The sequence below is a fragment of the Asterias amurensis genome, chromosome 4 (genome assembly GCF_032118995.1).
Source record: "Asterias amurensis chromosome 4, ASM3211899v1".
Taxonomy (NCBI): domain Eukaryota; kingdom Metazoa; phylum Echinodermata; class Asteroidea; order Forcipulatida; family Asteriidae; genus Asterias; species Asterias amurensis.
The window spans coordinates 2,512,888-2,535,700 of record NC_092651.1 but is presented as its reverse complement, the minus strand read 5'-3'; the positions used below and the strand labels follow the sequence as shown (position 1 = coordinate 2,535,700).

Below are 22,813 nucleotides of genomic sequence, written 5' to 3'. Positions count from 1 at the left end.
GACAACAAGAATAACAACTAAGATAGGGATAGATTGTGATACAAGCTTGAACAGCAAGGAACAAAAGAGGTCCACATAATGTATAGCATTGAAGCTACACGAACTTTCAAATGTCAACACAGTAATTTTTACAATGTTCAAGAATATGTTTTTTCTTAAACTAGAAAAAAACGATATCCAATGAGTTTGTGCACCACAAAGTAAATACCAAATGCCACCTCTTGTTATATAAATCATTATCATTATCCACAGTTAACCAATACGATTCAAACTTGCTTATTGTCACTGTGTGAGCTCATTGGCCCAGCAGTTAAGATCTACTCTAGAATGAGGAAGGTGGACTACTATCTCAACTGCCTCAGTATTTCAATACGATTCAAACTTGCTCCTTGTCACTGGGCGAGCTCATTGGACTAGCAGTTAAGATCTACTCTAGAATGAGGAAGGTGGACTACCATCTCAACTGCCTCAGTATTTCAATTTGATTCAAACTTGCTCCTTGTCACTTGGTGAGCTCATTGGACTAGCAGTTAAGATCTACGCTAGAATGAGGAAGGTGGACTACCATCTCAACTGCCTCAGTATTTCGATATGATTCAAACTTGCTCCTTGTCACTGGGCGAGTTCATTGGCCTAGCAGTTAAGATCTACTCTAGAATGAGGAAGGTGGAATTCCAATCTCAAACTGCCTCAGTATTTCAATATGATTCAAACTTGCTTCTTGTCACTGGGTAAGCTCATTGGCCTAGCAGCTAAGATCTACTCTAGAATGAGGAAGGTGGACTACTATCTCAACTGCCTCAGTATTTTAGTATGATTCAAACTTGCTCCTTGTCACTGGGTGAGCTCATTGGCCTGACAGTTAAGATCTACTCTAGAATGAGGAAGGAGGACTACCATCTCACATGCCTCAGTATTTCAATATGATTCAAACTTGCTCTTTGTCACTGGGTGAGCTCATTGGCCTAGCAGTTAAGATCTACTGTAGAATAAGGAAGGTGGACTACCATCTCAACTGCCTCAGTATTTCAATATGATTCAAACTTGCTGCTTGTCACTGGTTCAGCTCATTGGCCTAGCAGTTAAGATCTACTCTAGAATGAGGAAGGTGGACTACTATCTCATCTTTTTCAGTATTTCAATATGATTCAAACTTGCTCCTTGTCACTGGGTGAGCTAATTGGCCTAGCAGTTAAGATCTAGCAGTTAAGATCTATGCTTAAAGAATATTTGTAAGCAATACCCTAAGCAGCAGAATGTTATTTGACAGTGGATTTGTCTGCACTCCTATTTCTTGACTCTAAGACACACCACATGGTTCCTCTCATACCTGATTACTTTGGTTTAGTTCATGCTCCAGCAGTGACATCATCTGCTTCAGCTTTAGACTTCCACACTCATCATCCTCAAGACACTGAACTAGACTTGAGTTCTCCCTCTGTAAAGAACAAAGATGAGAAAGAGGGTAGATGATTAGAAAGTGAAATCCAGTAGAGTTCCAACCAATGATGATCCTTACACCATGTTCAGAATCTCGTTCATGAGAACCATCTTCTGTCTGAGGTTTATTTGACTCTCCACAGGACTCTGAAAGCAGTGAGTATACAGGGCTTATCACACATCAATGAGAGGGTCAAACTAAAATAAGATTATTCATTATCCCAGCCTGGCTATCACGGGCAGCGCTGTATTGATACTTCTCATTACTAAACCCAAGGAAGGGATGAGCTGCAAAACATCGATGAATGGCTACATTTGAATTGGTTTGTAGGGTAGTTTCGGTTCAATAAGCTCAAATTTCAAAATTTTAGCTTGATCTGCTGATTGGTCGCGCTACGGCACACTCTTCCTCATTGTAATTTATTACTTGAATTGTTTTACTTCAGAAAAGATGTGAGCTCCTTCAAGATCTATAAAGTAACTTCAATAATTCCTAAACATTTTTAGTTAAGGAAATATCTCTAAGCTCAGAGCAGTTTGTAAAAGACAATCAAAGTGTATGAGGGAGAAAGAAAATCTTCACTTGACAGAAACAATAATGGAGTAAGAATCATCTGCAGATTTATTGACAATGTCAAAAGTTGGGAATATACTTTGCTTTAGAGATAGAGTAGCATTAATCCAACCAATTTTTCATGCGCAATAATCCACTGCAACGTCTTAATATACAGATCAAACTTACTCAAACAAACTCAAACTAAACTACTTTTTGTATGCACTATCAACAGCGTCAACCAGTCTTGATTATCAAGTAAAATGTACTCCCAATATGGGTCAAAAAGCAAACTCATACAGTAAGTCTTAAAGGCAGTGGACACTATTGGTAATTACTCAAAATAATTATTAGCATAAAACCTTTCTTGGTGACAAGTAATGGGGAGAGATTGATGATATAAAACAAAGTGAGAAATGGCTCCCTCTGAAGTGCCATAGTTTTTCGAGAAAGACCAATTGTCCACGAATTTGATTTCGAGATCTCAAGTTTAGAACTTGAGGTCTCAAAATCAACCATCTAAACGCACACAACTTCACGTGACTAGCGTGTTTTTTTCTTTCATTATTATCTCACAACTTCTATGACCGATTGAGCTCAAATTTTCACAGGTTAGTTGTTTTCTGCATATGTTGAGATACACCAACTGTGAAGGCTAGTCTTTGACAATTACCAATAGTGTCCACTGCCTTTCCAATAATTTTTGATCATAAAACAAACCTGTCTCTTAAAGGGAAGATACACGTTTGGTAATTACTCAAAGCAAATATTAACTTAAAAACTGACTTGGTAACGTGCATTGGAGAGCAGTTGATAGTATAAAACATTGTGGAAAACGACTCCCTCTGAAATAACGTAGTTTTTGAGAAAGAGGTACTTTCTCAAATAATAAAGGACTTCTAGCTAGAAGTCTTTTATTCCTGTCTGAAAGCAAACACATCTGTCTAACAAGGGTGTTTTTTGTTTCATAATTTACTCGCAACTTCGATGACCGATTGAGCCCAAATTTTCACAGGCTTGTTATTTTATGCCTATGTTGGGATACACCAAGTGAGAAGACTGGTCTTTGACAATAACCAAACGTGTACCTTCCCTTTAACATAAAAGCAAATCCAGATAATTGGAAGTATCAGCAATACAACTACTTCTAATAGCTTTATAACACAATAGCTTTCTAACACAATCTTGATTATACAATGAAACTAAAGTTAACTTCAAACTTTTCTATATAGAAAATCATGAATTATGTAGCACCTTATAAAGGTTTACAGGGTGCTACGGTGCATAAAAGCAGCCACAGTCAGGAACACCGGGGTACACCCCTTCTCGTTTTGATAAGTGTACTGGGTTCTTTTACATGTGAACACAACACATGGGACCAACGGCTTTACGTCCCATCCGAAAAATGAAGCAATGGTTAAGTGTCTTGGTTAAGGGCACAAGTGTCACGACTGGGGGATTCGAACCCACACTCTGCTAATCAGAAACACCAGAGTTTGAAATCTTTGCTCTTAACCACTTGGCCAAGACACTTCTACAGAAAACAATCTTGATTATACAATGAAAGTACAGTTACTCCTTTATTTTAGGTAAATACCAAACTCATATAAATGATGTATAAAGTGTTTGTATTTATATGACTTGATTATAATGTACATCTGTTCCTTAAAGGCACTGGACACGTTTTGTAAAATGTAAAAGACCAGTATTCTCACTTGGTGTATCCCAACATATGCATAGCATAACAGACCTGTGGAAATTTGGGTTCAACTGGTCATCAAATTTGCAAGAGAATAAAGAAAGAAAAAGCACCCTTGTTGCAACACTTTGCATACTTTCAGATGCGTAAAACAAGGCTTTAGACCTGAAGTAGTTCAGTATTTTAGAGAGAAAAAATACCTCTGTCTCTAAAACCATGTTACTTCAGAGGGATCTGTTACCCACAAGGTTTTGTACAGTCAACAGCTCTCCATTGCTCGTTACCAAGTAAGTTTTTATGCCAACAATTTTTTTGAGTAATTGCTTAAAGTGTCCAGTGCAATTAACATAAAAGCAAATCAAGATAGTTGGAACTTGGAAGTAATAAAATTGCTTCCACTATTAACTACAGAAAACTATCTTGATTATACAATGAAACTAAAGTAAACTCCTTTCATAGGTTAATATCAAACTCATATACATGTATGATGTAAGTAGTATTTATATTTATATGACTTGATTATAATGTACACATGTTTCTTAAGATCAAAGCAATTATAGTTAATTGGAAGAATCATTTATAATAATATCAAAGTCTTATATAGCGCACAAATCTACCAAACAAGGTACTCAAGGCGCTGAGTTTATACAAACTTTCAGAAAGATAGGTTGTAACAGTGATGAATTCTGAGAACCAATTCGTTAGCACCTTATAAGGGTCTATACAAGGTGCTACGGTGCATACGGCAGCCACAACCAGGAACACCTGGGCGAACCCCTTCTCTTTTTTGATTAGTGCACTGGGTTCTTTTACATGCGTTACACAACACATGGGACCAACGACTTTTACGTCCCATCCGAAGGACGAAGCAATGGTTAAAGGAACACGTTGCCTTGGATCGGTCGAGTTGGTCTTTGAAAAGCAATTGTAACCGTTTGTTATAAAATGCATATGGTTAGAAAGATGATTTAAAAGTAGAATACAATGATCCACACAAATTTGCCTCGAAATTGCGTGGTTTTCCTGTTACTTTGCGAACTAACACGGTCGGCCATTTATGGAGTCAAAAATTTGACTCCCATCATGCCCATAAATGGCCGATGGTGTTAGTCAACAAGGTAAAAGGAAAACCACGCAATTTCGAGTGATACTTGTGTGGATCATTATATTCTACTATTAAATTATCTTTCTAATCATATGCATTTTAAAAAAAAAAACGGTTAAAAAACGCTTTTCAAAGACCAACTCGACCGATCCAAGGCAACGTGTTCCTTTAAGTGTCTTGCTTAAGGACACAGGTGTCGCGGCTGGGGATTCAAAACCACACTCTGCTGATCAGAAACACCAGAGTCTGAATTTGGTGCTCATAACCGCTCGGCAGTTAAGTTCAGTTGTCAAATGAAGATATAGGAATACAACAATCTACATTTTTAGTAATTACCAATAGTTTCCAGTATATAAAAACATATAAACACAGATCAAACTTAATTTGAACATTAACTAAACTACTGTTTATATGAACTAACTACAGATAAACAATCTTAGTCCAGTAAAATTTACTCCCAATAAATGTCAATCAAGAAAAACATTATATTTATCTTTACATTACTTTACACATGTTCCTTAACATCAAAGCAAATTCAGAAAGTTTAACACATCAGTCCAAACTTCTTTTTACTAACTACATAAAAAAATCTTGATTATAGAAAATAGACTTAACTTCCTTCATTTGTTAATACCAAACAAATGTTTATATTTATATGACTTGATCATAATGTACACTTGTTTCTTAACGTCAAAGCAATCACAGTCAATTGGAAGAATCATTTATAATAACAAGTTCAATTGTCAAATGAAGATATAGGAATACAACAATCTACATAGACCATTAAGAAGTTATGTCATCAGAAACTTTGATCAATTCCGTGACCAATGGTGTTTATTGATTCAGAGTCAAATATTTCTAGATCTACTTTTTCCACACCATGATCAGACTATTAATTGTCTACAAGAGTAAACCTACTTCACAGTTGCCCTGTACTCTAAGAACTCCCGACTCAGAACTGACCCTGACTCTAGATCCAATTAGACCTGACCAATGTTTGGATCAATCTGACCCACATTCAGGGTCATCCAGGAGTATTTAAAGTGCTTAGTATAAAGCCATCCAGCTTACCAGGGAAGTTGGGAACTCCATATTTACTCATTCTCAGATTGTAATGTCAGTAAGTTGGTCAACAATTACATACAAGTAGGATTTCAAACTTTGTATATCAGAGCTACATTCAAGTTAAGTTTGATGAACTAAAAATATCTGTCATAAATAACCCAAGAGCCCGCTAGCAACAGGTTAGAAACAATTCTAAATGTGTTTTCAGCTGATGTCTGTTGCAAAGTCTTTCCGGTATTTGTTGAAAAATTGGTATCAGAGTTGACCTTTCAATGTTCCTTGTTATTTTGGCTGATCTGCAATTTGTTTGCTTCCTACATGTATTTATACAACAACAAATACTACAAATGTATTACATTTGCAATACAATACAATTAGGCCATAGAGCATTATAAGAACAACATTAAACAAAGTAAACCATTGTTCCTTTGCAAGTCACCCATGATGTTTATAAAATAAATTCTGCTCAACTAACACAGCATGTTATATTTCTGATTACAAATCAATGAAGTAGACTTGTCAATCTTGAATAGACAATTTCTACCTCACAATTTTATGGTCCCTGCATGGGACAATTTGTTGGCATTTTACAACAAAAAAACGCAGTCATATAAAATCCTGAAGTTAAGATTGGTTAAACAGTACAACAGAGGAAGATAAGGGGAAAAAGAAGTTGTTCTTTTACAAATCAACTATGATATTGAAATAACAAATTCTACTCAACTAGCAGAGATGTTATTTTCTGATTACAAGTCATTAAAGTCACCTGGAAATAGAATTTGTTTTCTTTCAAACATAAGAGTATATGCTTCGGACAATAAAACATTTTGTTTAGTAATTGTTTGTCACGATTTATGTTTAAAAAATATATAAAGTTGTTTGGGGGGCTGACACCGCCTACCCCTCTTGTGACGTCAATCGAGCCTGCAATGCGTATAGTAAACACACATGCAAAGTACATGTGCGTCCAAGTCGTGCGTTGGTACATTTCAAAAAGTGTTTTTCTGCATTCAGCAGCAATACACCTGGTCGGCATTGCCGGAAAAAAACATTTTTTTCTTCTTTCTGAAACGTACAAACTCACGACTTGGTCCGTACATGTACTTTGCAATAGTGTTTACTCTACGCATTACAGGCAAAGTCTGCCTCGATTGACGTCACGAACAGCGCCCTCTCGGGTCGGGGTCTACTCTTAAATTTGTAAATAACATAAGAACTGAATTTTTAAAACCTTAGTTAACTGTTCATTCACATTCCACTCATCAAAACACATATATTAGTGACAAAAGCTTTATTTTGAAAAAATACCACTTCCAGGTGACTTTAAAGTATACATGGTCAATCGTGAATAGACAGGAACAACAATAAAGGGACCACTCTTCTACCGTTACATTAACACTTTTTCAGAGTAGTTGTAAATCTTTTCAGAACCTCAAACCACCCATAAATGTTGGAACGGACATGCAGGCTTATCCTGAAAAGTGTTGAATTACTCTCCAATTTCATAAAAAACAGGAGGGCAAAGGCTAGTAACATTTCTCATGGAAGAACCTGAGGGTGGTTTAGGGAGAAAAAACTGTAAATGAATCAACTAAAATTCTTCCCAGTGAAAGCCTGCATGTCCATTCACATGTCAAAACATTCGTTGGTGTTTTAAGAAAAGTTAATTCAACACTACTAAGAGTTCACTATGTTAAGGTTTGAATTAAACAATTGTGTGGATGTTTAACTGATATTATTGATCAATTGAACTAATTGTGAGTTTCTAATTTAAACTGATCAGATTATTATTTGATTGAAGAATGAATAACACACATCTTTTTGAATTCTTGATTGATTTTTATTTAGCTGTATGGACACTCTGTGGTCATTACATGTCAATGCACATGTTGTACTTGTAGCATTTAATTCTCTTACCAGTATCATCATAATCAGATAACATTAAACCTTGTTATAAATCTTCACTGATTTAAAGTCTGCCACTGCAAGCTGCTGACCATCTGATGTCAATGAGATTCCACCTGGGTTGTGCAGACCCTGAGCAATACAGCTGAGAAATCTACCCTGAGTGTCATACTGATGAATATGACCAGTGTCAAACCCATTGCACACTGCAATGTAGATAGCTGAGATGTCACAGCATACACCTCTGCAGGATTTAACATGTTGACTATCGATCTTTGGATAGATGCTGAATAGTGTAGCACCATCGACTCCAACAATGACTACTTGTCTGTCCCGACCACTGACTACAACTCTGTCCTTGCTGTCATTGGTCAAGACGAAAGGTTTAGTTTGAACTGAAACAGTGTCAATCAGTGAACCATCACTGGATCTGTGTTTAGTTATAACTGACCTCCCCACATCCCCGACCATGATTGTATCCTTTATGACTGCTACACTGCGGAGGTCTACTGATGTCTTGCCCACTTCACTATGAGGCACCGTGTGGAATTCAAACATCTTGTTGCCATTCCTATTGTACATCTTGACAGAGTTGGTCTTATCTACAATCACTAACTGATTCTTGAATGCAGCAATAGACTTTGGACCTGAAAAACAAATGAACAAATGGATATGACTCAATACAATGATAATTTATTCGCAAATTACTTTCAATCTATTTAATTTGATGATTGTGAAAAATGCAAAAGATATGTTTGCTTTATTAAATTTTGTCCTATATTAGAAAAGTCAGTATTACTTTGCTAATAACTCACAAAGCACCTATGTGCAATTTTGAAATACTGTAGGACAATAAAAAGTAATCTGTTCATACTAGCAAGGTAACTACTATCAAAAGAACTTTGGTTAACTCCTTTTTAATTGCATTATTTGTTGTTATTTATCCATTCATTTAGAAATAGAAACTTCTTTATTGATGGTGTTGAATAGAAGAATGTAAATATTCAGAATGACAGTAGATAGAGTGGATTCAGGGATCATGTAGAAAGTATGTATAACAACAGCACTAGAGTCTGCAAGGTCATTTAATCAATCTCAATTATGATCCAACTTAAAATAAAATAAGCTAACCAAGGCAACACCTAGAGGAGTGAACAAATTTCCTGAGATATTACAACTGTTTGAATACTAAATAAAAAACAAACAATTAAAACCTATGTGGGGGACAAATGCCAGCATGACAATGACCAAAGGGGCCTTGCAACCAAACAGGTCCCTCACTGCAGGTTTTAATGATTGATCTGAGTTGATAAGTTTGATTAAACTTTCTCAGATTTGGTTTCAGTTTTGGAGAGTAATGACTACTCATTTTCACGGAATACTGTTCGACTGACAACTAATCAACTGCAGTTTTGTTCACTGTTTGAACTGAGATTAATAGCATTAATACACCTCTAACTAAAGACTTAAATTGTAAAGGACTTACCTTGTGGTAGGTCAATAGTTTTCTTCTGGTGTCCCATAGTGTCGTAGATTACAACTCTTCTATTTATTGCGTCTGCCACTGCCACCTCATCCCCAGGAATAGAGGCGTCAATATCCGTAGCCCAACCAGGTCCGACATCAGAATCCAAACAAAGCTTCCACCTTGGCTCCTTCATAATCAGATTACCCAGGGAGATGTCACAAACCCCTGGAGTGAATCTCAGATGGGAAAGGGTCAAATCTATCTTGGGTTGATTTTGATCTCTAAGTTCCTTCAAGTCCTTACTGATAGTAGAATAGACTGCAAGGAAGTCAGGAGCTAATGAATTCTTGCTGACATCTTTGGCGCTCTGCAATGATTGCTGTATTTGCTGCAAGTGTACACTCACTGCTTGCTCAAATTCCTCCAATTTCCGGTTACGATCTTTAAGGGTGGTTTGTATTTCATCCATGATGCGACTCTCTTGAGCTGTTACCTCAGCCCTGATCTCATCAGCTCTGTTTTTCAAGTCTGCCATGGTTCTCTCAGCTGCAATGTTTAGGTTGTCTTTCATTGTTGAGGCAGTTGCTTGAGATTGTTGAAGCTTCTTAATGGTTTCTTCAAGGGGAGTAAAGAGTTGAGCCAATGACTGTTTGTATGTGGATGAGGCTGGGTTGCAGTCAATATACTCATGTTGTGGTTTACAGTGATCTATGACAGTACAAACTTGGCAAATCATCACATCACATGTTGTACAGTAGAACCACATCACTTCACCTTCATGAGTTTGGCATTCTGGACGGCGTTTTCGTTTTCTGTCTTTGCTTACAATCTTCCCATCACTAATGTCTTTCAAAGTGTTTACTGTGTGGCTTTTCTGATGCACTTTGTAGCAGTTTGCACAAAATATCGCAGGGCAGTCAAAACAGAAATGAGTTGCCTCATTTTTGTCCTTACATAGTTTACAAACCCACTGGTTGTCTTCAGATGAGCTGACCAGCTTCAGTTGATCTGCAAGACGAGTTATGTTGAAGTTAGTCTTGAGAGCTTGAACATCTTTCTGATGAAGTTGTGTCTTTTTTTGACACACGGGACAAATAAGCATCGTAGCATCTTTGCAGTTGGTAGACTGGTATTTCTGCAAACAGGTTTTACAGAAGCTGTGCGGACAGTCAAGAACTCTGGGATCATTATATTGCTCATAGCAAATACCGCACTCCAGATGTTTCAGGACAATTTTCTGAAGAGCTGAAACCTTTGGTGGGTTTGATGAAGCCATTTTATCTGAAAACAGGGACAAAGGAGCAAAACATTACTTTTAAATAAGATTAAGCATTCAGTTTATTAGAACCACTTTCAGTACACGTCTTTAAACTTATAGATCATGGCATCAATACAAATAAAACACTTGTACTCAGCAGTTTGAATTTCTAAAGAAAAGTACTTCACCATTCACCAGTATGTAATAAGCACTGTATACTCAGTGCTTTCCTTGGAGTGATGCAGAAACAAATCCCAAGAAACCTACTCAGGTTGGATTAAAACCCATGACCCACAGCATCCTAGAGCTGATAACTAAACTACTAGCCCACTGAGCATCCCAGCACAGAGTGATGAGAATCCTGTAATAAATAAGGGAATAAAAGGGTAGCGACGAGTTCTTCAACGGCCGTTAAAAGCCGGCAGAGTCGGCGGTCGTGTGATGGGCCTTTATCGCATGGCAACAACCCTGCAAGGTTTTAAACGGACAATTAAGAACAAGTCACTACTCTTTTATTCCCTTTCATAAATGCCCTTTTGTTAAAAAACATTTCCAAAATACAATTATAGACACTTTAATAATTGAAAATTCAAGGTTTGAAATATTTTTTTCAAAAACTTTGTGAAGAATCTGTTTGATGTGTGTGGGTTGTGTGTATGCGCACGCGCTTAGATTACGAGCTGTTACTACAGCTATGAATTGCGTTCCGCATGATAACCTTGCGCCCACGACATGCGGAAGCCAGCTGGTTATAATTACTGGTCATTATCAAAGGTCTATACACCCAACGTGACGGGCTCTCCACCAATAGGAATAGCAAAATTGTCTGAAGTTTTTATGAATGCCTAATTAATGCCGATCAGTGTTTGGTTAAACCCATCAACCTAAAATTAAAGTTAAAGTTATAATATCTTTCTGGGTATTTGTCCAACTCAAACTAATGTACCTATGCCTACGATGTAATTAACATTTGAACAAAGCTAAACATGAAATGTCAAGAGAATATTTAAACAGTAATGACAAATTAAATATACATAAGTCTTGATTATACCAGTTACACAAAATTGTTTTCTTCAATAAACTTTAAATAAATGTTGAGACTTGTATAACAAAAGATGGTGTACATGTAAAGTTCAAACCAAGGAGTCTACAAGACACCCAGACACCCCTCTGACTAACACCGTGACATGAGGCACATGTAAACTGAAGATGAGATTGAGTTTCTAAATTCAAACCAAGGAGTCTACAAGACATCCAGACACCCCTCTGACTAACACCATGACATGAGGCACATGTAAACTGAAGATGAGGTTGAGTTTCTAAATTCAAACCAAGGAGTCTACAAGACACCCAGACACCTCTCTGACTAACACCATGACATGAGGCACATGTAAACTGAAGATGAGGTTGAGTTTCTAAATTCAAACCAAGGAGTCTACAAGACACCCAGACGCCCCTCTGACTAACACCATGACATGAGGCACATGTATCGGCATGGACTTCAATTTGTTAGGGCAAGGCCACTTTGGCCTTGGAGCAAGTAGGCCAAATTTTTGGGGGCACCAAGATGACCAAGGCCAAACATTTCAAAAAAGAGAAGGCAAAACAATAGCCTTATTAAAAATTGCCAGAGGTTTCCCTATGGGTGGTAAACCCGATGAAACAGTTTTTATGAAGAAGATATTGATCAGTCATTTCATAAAGAAACCCTTGAAACGTTCTTGTAAAAAGAAGACAAGTAAAGAAAGAAATGTGTGGCGACAAACACAAATGTCCAAATGTGCCCAAATGTGTATTTAGAATTTCCCGAGATCTGTGAAATACAATCATTCTGGCAACTTCTTTGTGTTATTGCACAGAACACATGACCCAGATCCATCGTCAAAGTCTTGACTTATCATACGCTACACTACACAGTGAACACTTATGGAAGTTTGTACATATTTCACAATTTAATTTACATGTAGATATAGGCCTATCTCAAGCTAAGAGACTTGAACAAAATTGAATCATTTGTAATCTGTACTCACCTCAACTGTCCTTAGTATGTCTGAAGTACTGTCCAAATTGAATGAACACAAAATAAAGTCAAGTTTTCTTGCTGAATTTAGAACAATTTTTTCCTGCATGTAACACCAGAGCTGGTCCCTCCCAAAATGGCGCTGGAAATGAAGCCTTTACTTCCTCCTAGAGTCACGCAGCAGGTTCATGTACATGTACGTCACACACCCTAAAGTTAGCTGACTGTGCAGCTACACATAGGCACAGCATACAGAGAAACCACTGTTCCTAGTAGTGAATAGTGAACTTGAATATATGTATAGCTACCATTGTTGTCTGTATGTACTGTAAGTGTACAGGTAGCTCCATGTACCATTGTTGTCTGTCTGTGTAGTGGTATTATATGGTGGATATTGAACTTTATATCAACTTTAAGTTTGCAAGTTATCATTGTTACCTGTCTGTGTTGCCCTTAAACGGTACTGAAATCATACACACAGAGTTATGTAGTAATCATAAATATATGGTAATTTGCTTAAAGGCTCTGGGGTGGATTTCACAAAGGTAGTCCTAACTTAGGACTAGTCCTAGCCAATGCTAAGAGATAGGGCAAGTGCTAAGTTAGGACCAGTAACTCATCCTAACTTAGGACTGGTCCTATCTATTTCACAAAGGTAGTCCTAACTTAGGACTAGTCCTAGGCAATGCTAAGAGATAGGACAAGTCCTAAGTTAGGACCAGTAACTCATCCTAACTTAGGACTGGTCCTATCTCTTAGCATTGCCTAAGACTAGTCCTAAGTTAGGACTACCTTTGTGAAATCCACCCCTAGACATGTTTGGTAATTGTCAAAGACCATCATTCTCAATTGGTGTATCCCAACATAAACTAACAATTCTGTGAAACTTTGGGCTCAACTTTTCATCAAAGTTTCAAAATAATTATGTCAAAAAACGATCCTTGGTGCACACATTTATGTGCTTTTCAGATGCCTGAAAAAGGCTTAAGGCCTGAAGTCTTACTCAGATTCAAATATTTTAATTGAAAAATTAACTCTTTTTTAAAAACTATTTTACTTCAGAAGGAGTTTTTCTGACAATAATTTAACACTATACATTGTATCTTCATTTTCAGGGATGCCAGTGGCTCTTTCCTTCAGAGCCTGAACAATTTTTTTGGAGGAAAAGGGGTCACCGCCCCCCCCCCCCCAGACCAAAAAACTATAAAAAAAACACATAACAGCACTTTTTTAATACAACATAAAGAAAAAGAAAATTCTGACCCCCCCCCCCCTTCTCACAAATTATTTTGCCTCTTTGTTGGGGGTCCATGCGCCACACGCAATGGGGGGGTCCCCGGCAGACATCCATATCTGACCATGTCCGGTTATCCACTAAATAATCCTGTTCTCAAATATTGGTACCTCGTTCCTTTAACCAAAGTGCTCTGGGCCGGTCTAGTAGTTGAATCAACTGGTATTAGGTATTCTGATGATTTGAATTTGTATACTCACAGTTGAAATTTCAATAAGTAGAATAGTAATTACAACTGTCATCTATTCAGACACTAAGGTGTTTGAGTTTTCGGTATAATACCCTTGGAGTCGGAGCTATTCCCACTATCAAGATTATCATCTACTTTGAAATCTTCCTCAATGAGGCTCGTCCACACTGTGTTCCTTCCACGGTCCGATAGAGTATTGGACATTGTTTCATTACTTTGGGAATAGCGTACAATAATCACACTATGCTGCAAGGGTGTAAATAAGCTATTTCAACCCAAGTACTTCATCAGAGTTAGCCTGAACATCTGACGTCAAACTTCGAGGCTTGTGAATAATGCCAGAGACCTGCCTCGATACAGGCATGATTCACCTTTGACCTACATTCATTTCACATAGAGATACCCAGTCAAATTCCAGGCATCCATTTTAGAAAAATTGAGGAGAGCTGTACATCGCTCTCCTTAAATCAAGAAAATGATTTAAGGAGATCAATTTAACGAGATTTAAAACATATAAATTTTCAACTTAAAGGCACCTGGAAATAGGATTTTTTTTCTTTTAAACATAAGAGTATATGTTTATTAACAATAAAACAATTTTTTGAGTAATTGTTTGTCACGATTTATATGTTAAACAAAATAATTAAGTGCTTTGGGGGTTGACTCCGCCTACCCCTTTTGTGACGTAGGAAAAGGAAGACTTTTTCCTCGATGCGTAGATAAACACACGTGCAAAAGTACATGTAATTCTAAGACTTGAGTTTGTACGCTGCGAAAAAGGTTTTTTTTTCTGGCATTTTTCCGGCAATGCCGACCAGTTGTATTGCTGCTGGATGCAGCAAAACAACTAAAGATGGGGTCAGTCTTCATCTATTTCCTGCAGATCCCAAGTATAGGCGGTTGTGGGCTGCGAAAGTCAGATTAACTAGAGCAAAGTGGTCCGGTCCGACGTCTTTTTCAGCGCTATGCAGCGAACACTTTGAGCCGTCGTGCTTCGAATCCGGGATACACCACTCATTTGACATGACGAGAAGAGCCATTCTTAAACACGACGCCGTCCCAACAATTTTTCCAGCTAGTGGGAAATCGAAGAAGGTATCTGAAAAACGTGACGAACCCAGAGGAGCATTTGCTTAACGTGAAAAAATTTGGGTAAGTTTGAACTTTGAGGGTATGTTTTTAGCTTTTGCCAAGTGACACGATTTTTTTTTTTGGTACCGCATGCGATTCACCGTGCGTGCAGGTCCTATGTGACCGTCCGCACATTATACAGCAGCCATAGTGCTTGCGTGCAGTCTGCTCCGTGGCCGTATTTCTATAATAATACGTAGGCAGACCCACATCTTACAACCCATTTGGTCACTAAAAAGTCGCATAGTTAAATAAAAATAGCAGCAATAGCTTTTGTAAAAACCACTAGGCGTTCAACATGTTCAAGTTTCAATGTACGTATGTGTGTAAAATCGTGTCTAAATTTGTTTTGATGTGCCATGATCCCAGACGTAATGTACGGGGGCCTCCGACTACAAATTTTCTCTTCAAATATTGCGCCTTGAAATACGTCACGAACAGCGCCCTCTCGGGTCGGGGCCTAATCGTAAATTTGTAAATACAATCAAAACTAGTATTTTTATGTGACAGAAGTGTACTGTTTGGGCAGATCGCGCTCCTTTAAAATGAAGGCCTGAAATTATATTGCGGATGTGACAGCAGTGTACTGTTTGGGCATCTACGGAAAACTCATGTAACTGCACGCTTATCCAATGATATTATTGTATCCAATGGAATCACTGGATCTAAGGAGCAGGGACCTATCTTTATCCTTGCTTTAAAAAAAAATTGCTATCTGCATGAACTGGTCAAAATAAACAAAATGTGTATTACTCAATAACCGCTAAGGATTTCCAATCACATAATCAGGAAACAAAAATTGATTGAATTTCAGGAAAGTTTAAACAATCTTGCTGTTGAAGTAAATCTTTAATACTTCAAAATATTCATACGGCAATATTGTTCCAGTTCATCAAATCAAAGTACATCAAACTACACTTTAAAAAAAAATATTTTGACTTCATCAGGTGCATGTAGGTTTCGATTGAACTCTCATTTGTTTCTTGGTACCAATATTCACTATTCAACATAATAAAATAAAAGTGTGACCGAAATTGCTCCAAAATCCATCAAAGACAGCTGTTAAACTTAAATATTTTAAACTCACCTGAGGTACGCAGGAGATGTTGCTGGTTAATATGATGGTACGATTGTGTGAGTCACAGGCTGGATCCTCACCCACTCCAGATGCATCAAACTGACATCCAAACTCGCCTATAGATGGAAACAACAATGTTTACAAAAAAGGTTAGCAAACAAAAGGTTTTCTAAGTATGGTGCAAGGTTACACAAACCATTTAGTTTGTCGCTGTAATTTTTACCCTGTGAGGATGCTCTTTAAAATATGCTATTACTTCCGGGGTACTTGATTATTGTCGGAGTTCTGTCACTTATGTGCATGGGATGGTTTTAAGTGGCTTCAATTCAAGTAGGTGGGTTATAACGGCTCCTTAAAAAGTCTTATTGTCTGTAATGACATACAGAAAGTGGCTTGACTCTCCACCATGCCATGGTCAGGCTGTTGTCCTGGAAGGAATGTTCTACATTAAAACACTGGTAACACGCCAATCCAAATGCAATTCACAGCGTGCCAGAGACATTGTATCAACTGTTCCCAACAAGCAAAGACTGCTTCAAATATTCAATTAAATTCAATTCAATATACATTTATTTCCTCAAAACATTTCCACAATATTATAGTAATACATACGGGTATATATAAAAGACAAAAAAAAGAATAAACTGGCTGGAAGCGCGTGGAGGCAAGGCCCAAAATAAGCCAGATAGCTTGTAGCCGCTTGCCTTTACATTAAAAAATACATAAACTAAATGTACATGCTTAGGACAAAACACAGACGAAACAGACAGACAGACAGACCGACAGACAAAAAGACAGACAGACGGACAGACAAACAGACATACATACATACATACAAACAAACTACTGGAGAAATTGACAATGACAAAGTAAGCAAAAACTTCAATGAGAATATAGGTATAGAAACTATGTTACATACTGGGAAATAAGGAACTTTTTATAAGATATTTTGAACCTAGCCACAGAGGATGAGGCTTTGATAGTCTGGTCAACCGAATTCCAAAGACGAGGACCATAGTGGCGGAGAGTATTGGATGTGTATGATGTGCATGCAAATGGGACATCCATGTTGTTACTAGATCTAGTGTTGTGGTTGTGAACGTCTTTATTATAGGTGGAGTAAGAGGTGAAAAGGTGAGGGAGGAGGTTGTGAGTGTATTTGTACATGAAGGTGCCTGTTTGAGATTTATTAATATCTGAGAGTGTAAGGGTGTGTAATTTGATGAAAAGAGGTAATGTGTGATCACAGGGTTTGGAGAGTGTTGTTTACTGGTGCTAGTGCGTGCCCAAACAATATTACAATAATTAAGATCAGGAAGAACTAAAGTGTTGTAAAGAGAGACCATGGCAACAGAGGGTAGAAAGGAGCGAAGCTCAGACATGATGCCAATATTGCGGGAAGTAATTTTCGAGATGTGGGAAATGTGCTGAGTCCAAGAAAGTTTGTCATCGATAACAACATCAAGGAATTTGGTTGAATGTACCCTTTCAATAGGAACATGGTTAATGCTGATATTGGCGTCATTGGTGGTAGACTTAGATTTGGAAAAGATCATGTATATAGTTTTTTGAGAATTACACAGTTTGAAGATAATGATAGTAGAAAGCTTTCCTGATAATATTACGTGCTGAGGTGTTGTATTTTTTGGGAAATGAGTAAAACAATGTAATGAAAATAATTTTTGTCTCACAGATCATGAGACGAAATTTATTTGAAGCATGTAAAAACGTATTTTCATGACATTGTTTTTACAGCACCTCAGTAAATAATATTTGAAGGGAAGCTTTCTACTATCATTATCTTTAAACCCTGTAAGTTTAATGTAAATCTGTGGACATTTTGAAAAAGTACCCAAATCCTTCAAAAGAGTTTGTTTGTACTGAACCAGGAGGAAACTTTCACTAGTTCATCAAGTTTATTGTTCAGCCCTTTAGCCAAAGTAGGCAAGTCAGAATGAGAAAAAAGAATAGTGGTGTCATCTGCAAAGAGAGTAAAAGACAATTTGGATCAACAATGGTGAAGATCGTTGAAATAAATAAGAAAAAGGAGAGGACCAAGAATAGAACCCTGAGGAACGCCGTGGGTGATATCATTCATGGAAGAATCCTTCTGTTTACATGTAGTGAACTGTTTCCGGTTGTTAAGGTAGTCTTAAAACCATGAAAGGACGATACCTCGGATGCCATAATGGTGGAGCTTAGCTAGCATGATTTTATGGTCGATGGTGTCAAAAGCTTTAGATAAGTCAATGAAGACACTGGCAGAAATCAAACCATCAAAGGCAATGGGAACGGATGGAAAACATTCTTAGTCCAAACAGAGTACCCTGGTGCCGGCTACGGGGATACGGAATGAGAGGTGCGATAAGAACGATGTAGTACAAAGGCAATGGGAACGGATAAAAAATATTCTAAGTCCAAACAGAGTACCCTGGTGCCAGCTACAGGAACTGAACGGGATGTATGTTAAGAACGATGTGATACAAAGGCAATAGGAACGGATGGAAAATATTCCAAGTCCAAACAGAGTACCCTGGTGCCGACTACAGGAATACGGGGTGGGAGGTATGTTGAGAATGAAGCAATGCATAGGCAAGGGGAACTGAAGGAAAATATTCTAAAACAGAAAAAGTCTAAACAGAATACCCTGGTGCTGGCTTTGGGGATACGGAGTGGGATGTACGTTAAGAACTATCTGAAACAAACGCAACAGGACCGGATAGAAAATATTCTAAGTCCAAACAGAGTACCCTGGTGCCGGCTACAGGGATACAGAATGAGAGGTGCGATAAGAACGATGTAATACAAAGGCAATGGGAACGGATAGAAAATATTCTAAGTCCAAACAGAGTACCCTGGTGCCGGCTACGGGATACAGGGTTGGAGGCATGTTGAGAACGAAGCAAAGCATAGGCAAGGGGAACTGAAGGAAAATATTCTATGTCCAAACAGAGTACCTTTGTGCCAGCTATGGGGATACGAGGTGGGAGGTATGTTAAGACTGAAGCAATAACAATGCAAAGGCAAGGGGAACTGAAAGAAAATATTCTAGGTCCAAACAGAGTACCCTGGTGCCGGCTTCAGGAACTGAACGGGATGTATGTTAAGAACGATGTGATACAAAGGCAATAGGAACGGATGGAAAATATTCCAAGTCCAAACATAGTACCCTGGTGCCGGCTCTGGGGATACGGGGTGGGAGGTACGTTTAGAACAATGTGATACAAAGGCAATAGGAACGAATGGAAAATAAGTCCAAACAGAGTACCCTGGTGCCGGCTACAGGGATACGGATTGAGAGGTGCGATAAGAACGATGTAATACAAAGGCAATGGGAACGGATGGGAAATATTCTAAGTCCAAACAGAGTACCCTGGTGCCAGCTACGGGGATACAGGGATGGAGGTATGTTGAGAACAAAGCAATGCATAGGCAAGAGGAACTGAAGGAAAATATTCTAGGTCCAAACAGAGTACCCTGGTGCCGGCTATGGGGATAGGAGGTGGGAGGTACGTTAAGAACAAAGCAACGATAGGCAAAGGGTAGGGATGGAAAATATTCTAGGTCCAAACAGAGTACCCTGGTGCCGGCTATGGGGATACGAGGTGGGAGGTACGTTAAGAACAAAGCAACGATAGGCAAAGGGTAGGGATGGAAAATATTCTAACTCGAGATTGGATTTATACTAGTGTTTGATGAAATTGGCTACTGGGCTCTGTTCTCATTACATATGATGTAAAGCACAGAACCTGTGACTGTGAGTAAGACTATGGGTAAGGCATTGTACAGACTGAATATACAGTGCTTACTACACATCGGTGTAAGGTAAACAAAATTCATTATCTTGAGCCCGAATGCAATCGTGGCACCTGCTACTAACACATAGGATTTGAACTGCCTCTAGCCACCAGGCTAACTAAATGGTCTAGTGGTAAGACATCTGATCTAACAATGCAAAGGTCCTGGATTCAAATCCCGTCTGACAGATTTGCCAATGAACTTTTTTTCTCAGCATTCAAGAAAGTACTGAGTATAGAGTGCTTGATACACATCGGTGTAAGGGTATTGGAACAATTTGTAATATTAATAAAACCAATGAGTAAGAGGCTAGTAGTTTCCCTAAAAGTCTGTAGTGACTTATTGGTAAACACAAGTCATGCAACAGCAATTGATTTTGTACATTTCTATATTTGTGACATGCGACAGCAGTTAAGCTTGGGCGATATCACGATATTATCGAATATCGCGATATTAATTTGGACACGATTTCGATATCGGATGGATTTGGTTTTCATCGAAATATCGATATATCGCGATACATCGCGATAATTGCGATATATCGATATATCGATTAAATATCGCGATGTATTTGCTAGCTGATACCCCATAGGTTTGGAGTAAAACCAGAAGAGTAGGTCATTAGAACACCTCTCTTATACTAGGACTGTCTCTTCTACAACTTTCACTTGGAGTTTTAAGACTGATGATGTCAAATTTCATTAATCGCGATTATATCGAATATCGCGATATATTGTCGGCGATATATCGTGAATAAAATAAATCGATATCGCCCAAGCTTAACAGCAGTTGACTTTCACATGTGCTTTACTTTATAGACAATACCATCTTGCTTTGTAAGTTCACTGGTCGAGGGTGGTTTTTTGATGCAACAGTTCTCTGCTCCTACCTTTGACTTAATGACTTTACTCAAGCTTCTATTAGGGTAATCAGGAAAGCCCTCAGGGGCTTCATACAAGTACATGAATTTCAGTCTGTGTGTTCTTTATTTGCCATAATATGAGTAAATGTTTAGCTATCCTGGGATCCAGATACATTAGATACAGTGCCATGAGCAATGCTTGTATCTGGCTTGCCAGATAAGCACAAAGTACAAGAGCCTGGGTAATGTACAATCTAAACTAATATTTTTAAACCTTAGTTAACTTTTTATTCACATTCCTCTCGTAAAAACACATATTTTAGTGACAAAAGCTTTATTAAAAAAATAAATACCACTTCCAGGTGACTTTAGCTATCCTGGGATCCAGATACATTAGATACAGTACCATGAACAATGCTAGTATCTGGCTATATAAGCACAAAGTACAAGAGCCTGGGTACTGTACCAACGCACACTCTGTTGGTTTCAATGGGTCACAATGGCAACTAAGCAAAGGGCTTGTGATTCCTTGATCTTGAAATAACACTCTAGTATATTAACCAAATGGTACAACAAATGGAATTCACTCATTTACATCACATGCAGCTCTAACTGATTATCCTACACACTTTCCAACTAGGGTATTTCATCAAAACTAGAGAGTCACCCTAACGGTCTCGTTTATTAAAGGTCCATAGTTTTAACGTGCATACCTTGTTTGCTTGTTTGTTTGTTTCCTTGTTTGTTTGTTAGTTGTTTCTTCGACATTTGAACCTGTGAATTTCGCTCCGATTCTGGTAAGTTTTTGTCCATTTTTCTTCGAAATAGTTCCTCAATGGTGTTTTGAGTGTTATGGCAGGCTGCATTAGACATTGCGGATTAAGGTAGTACCCTCAGAATTTGTGTCATGATTTTTGAAAGTGGTAAAAATGGGGCAAATCTGGTGACTAGCTGTCCAAATTGTTTGTGTTGGACCAGATCAACCGTTTCCGCTCGAAAGAGACTCGTAACCCTCCGGCCTGGGCGGCCGTCGGGAGAAGGGGTTACGTTATCGCAACTATAAACATCCCCACTACCTGCACATATACCTAGCCTGTATTTTCTAAGTGGTTGTTGAGGTCCATCAACAATGCTGACCAGTGTTGACGCTGACGTTCCATACTCAAAATGTTCTGAATCTGAATCTGAATTTTATAGTCGGCAAAGGCAAAGCATCCTTTCAGGAAACGTCACACCAACTTTTGTTTTACCTCAACTTGGTTGAAAGGCATGGGCTGTCAAAATTGTGTAAGATATCATATGCCAGGTACCTCTAGTTTATTACATAAATAAACAAATTAGCTTTCACTTATAAAAATATCAGGGTCTGAATTTAAGACTAACATCAATCGGTCCATACATAAAAAAAGATGCGTGCCTATAGTAAATGGTAACCTTCTCAAACAGGTACAAACATAAACAAATTGCGGACAAAATTGTGTGTTTACATTGTAGAAAATATTTATTCTTAGAATGTCAGTGCGATGGCATTGACGTCCGACTAGCCTACCAATACCAGGACACTACATCTCCATGTATTGTATTGTATGCAGTAAGTACTGGACCGGGGCTAGATACACTGACCCATACCCTGCCACTGACGCGTTATGAAACGGACTTGACCGGTAGTCCAACTAACCAGCTAACTAATAAAAACTAAAAAACGTGACAAAGAGAGGCAAGGAACAGAGAATTACGAACAAATTGAAGTACATGTACATTACCATTTCAAGTGACAATTTACCTGTTACTTTGTTGAATGTTTGTCTCTCAACTCAGCGCCAAAACTCACAAAACAGAGGTGTGTTCTGGAGTCATTTGTTCCGTGATTTTCTGTTTGCGCACATGTACATGTAGATTTACATGTACATACATTAGTTAGTTGTACATGACCATTGGGTAGTAGTG

The 22,813-nt window shown here is 38.1% G+C and overlaps 1 protein-coding gene and 1 long non-coding RNA gene across 2 annotated transcripts; both read right to left on the bottom strand.

The window, feature by feature from the left end:
* Nucleotides 1-4,937: 4,937 nt before the first annotated feature.
* LOC139936075 (E3 ubiquitin-protein ligase TRIM56-like) lies at nt 4,938-10,511 on the bottom strand. Its single transcript, XM_071930801.1, has 2 exons — nt 9,254-10,511; nt 4,938-8,414 (listed from the first exon to the last, which is right to left on the bottom strand). Exons 1-2 carry the CDS (start codon nt 10,509-10,511, stop codon nt 7,804-7,806), a joined length of 1,869 nt encoding a protein of 622 aa, XP_071786902.1. The 3' UTR covers nt 4,938-7,803.
* Nucleotides 10,512-14,722: 4,211 nt separating this feature from the next.
* Nucleotides 14,723-22,733, bottom strand: LOC139936080 (uncharacterized). The gene is made up of 3 exons (XR_011785894.1): nt 22,650-22,733; nt 16,216-16,322; nt 14,723-15,096 (listed from the first exon to the last, which is right to left on the bottom strand). It is a non-coding gene; the product is annotated as an uncharacterized lncRNA (long non-coding RNA).
* Between the last annotated feature and the right edge of the window lie 80 nt (nt 22,734-22,813).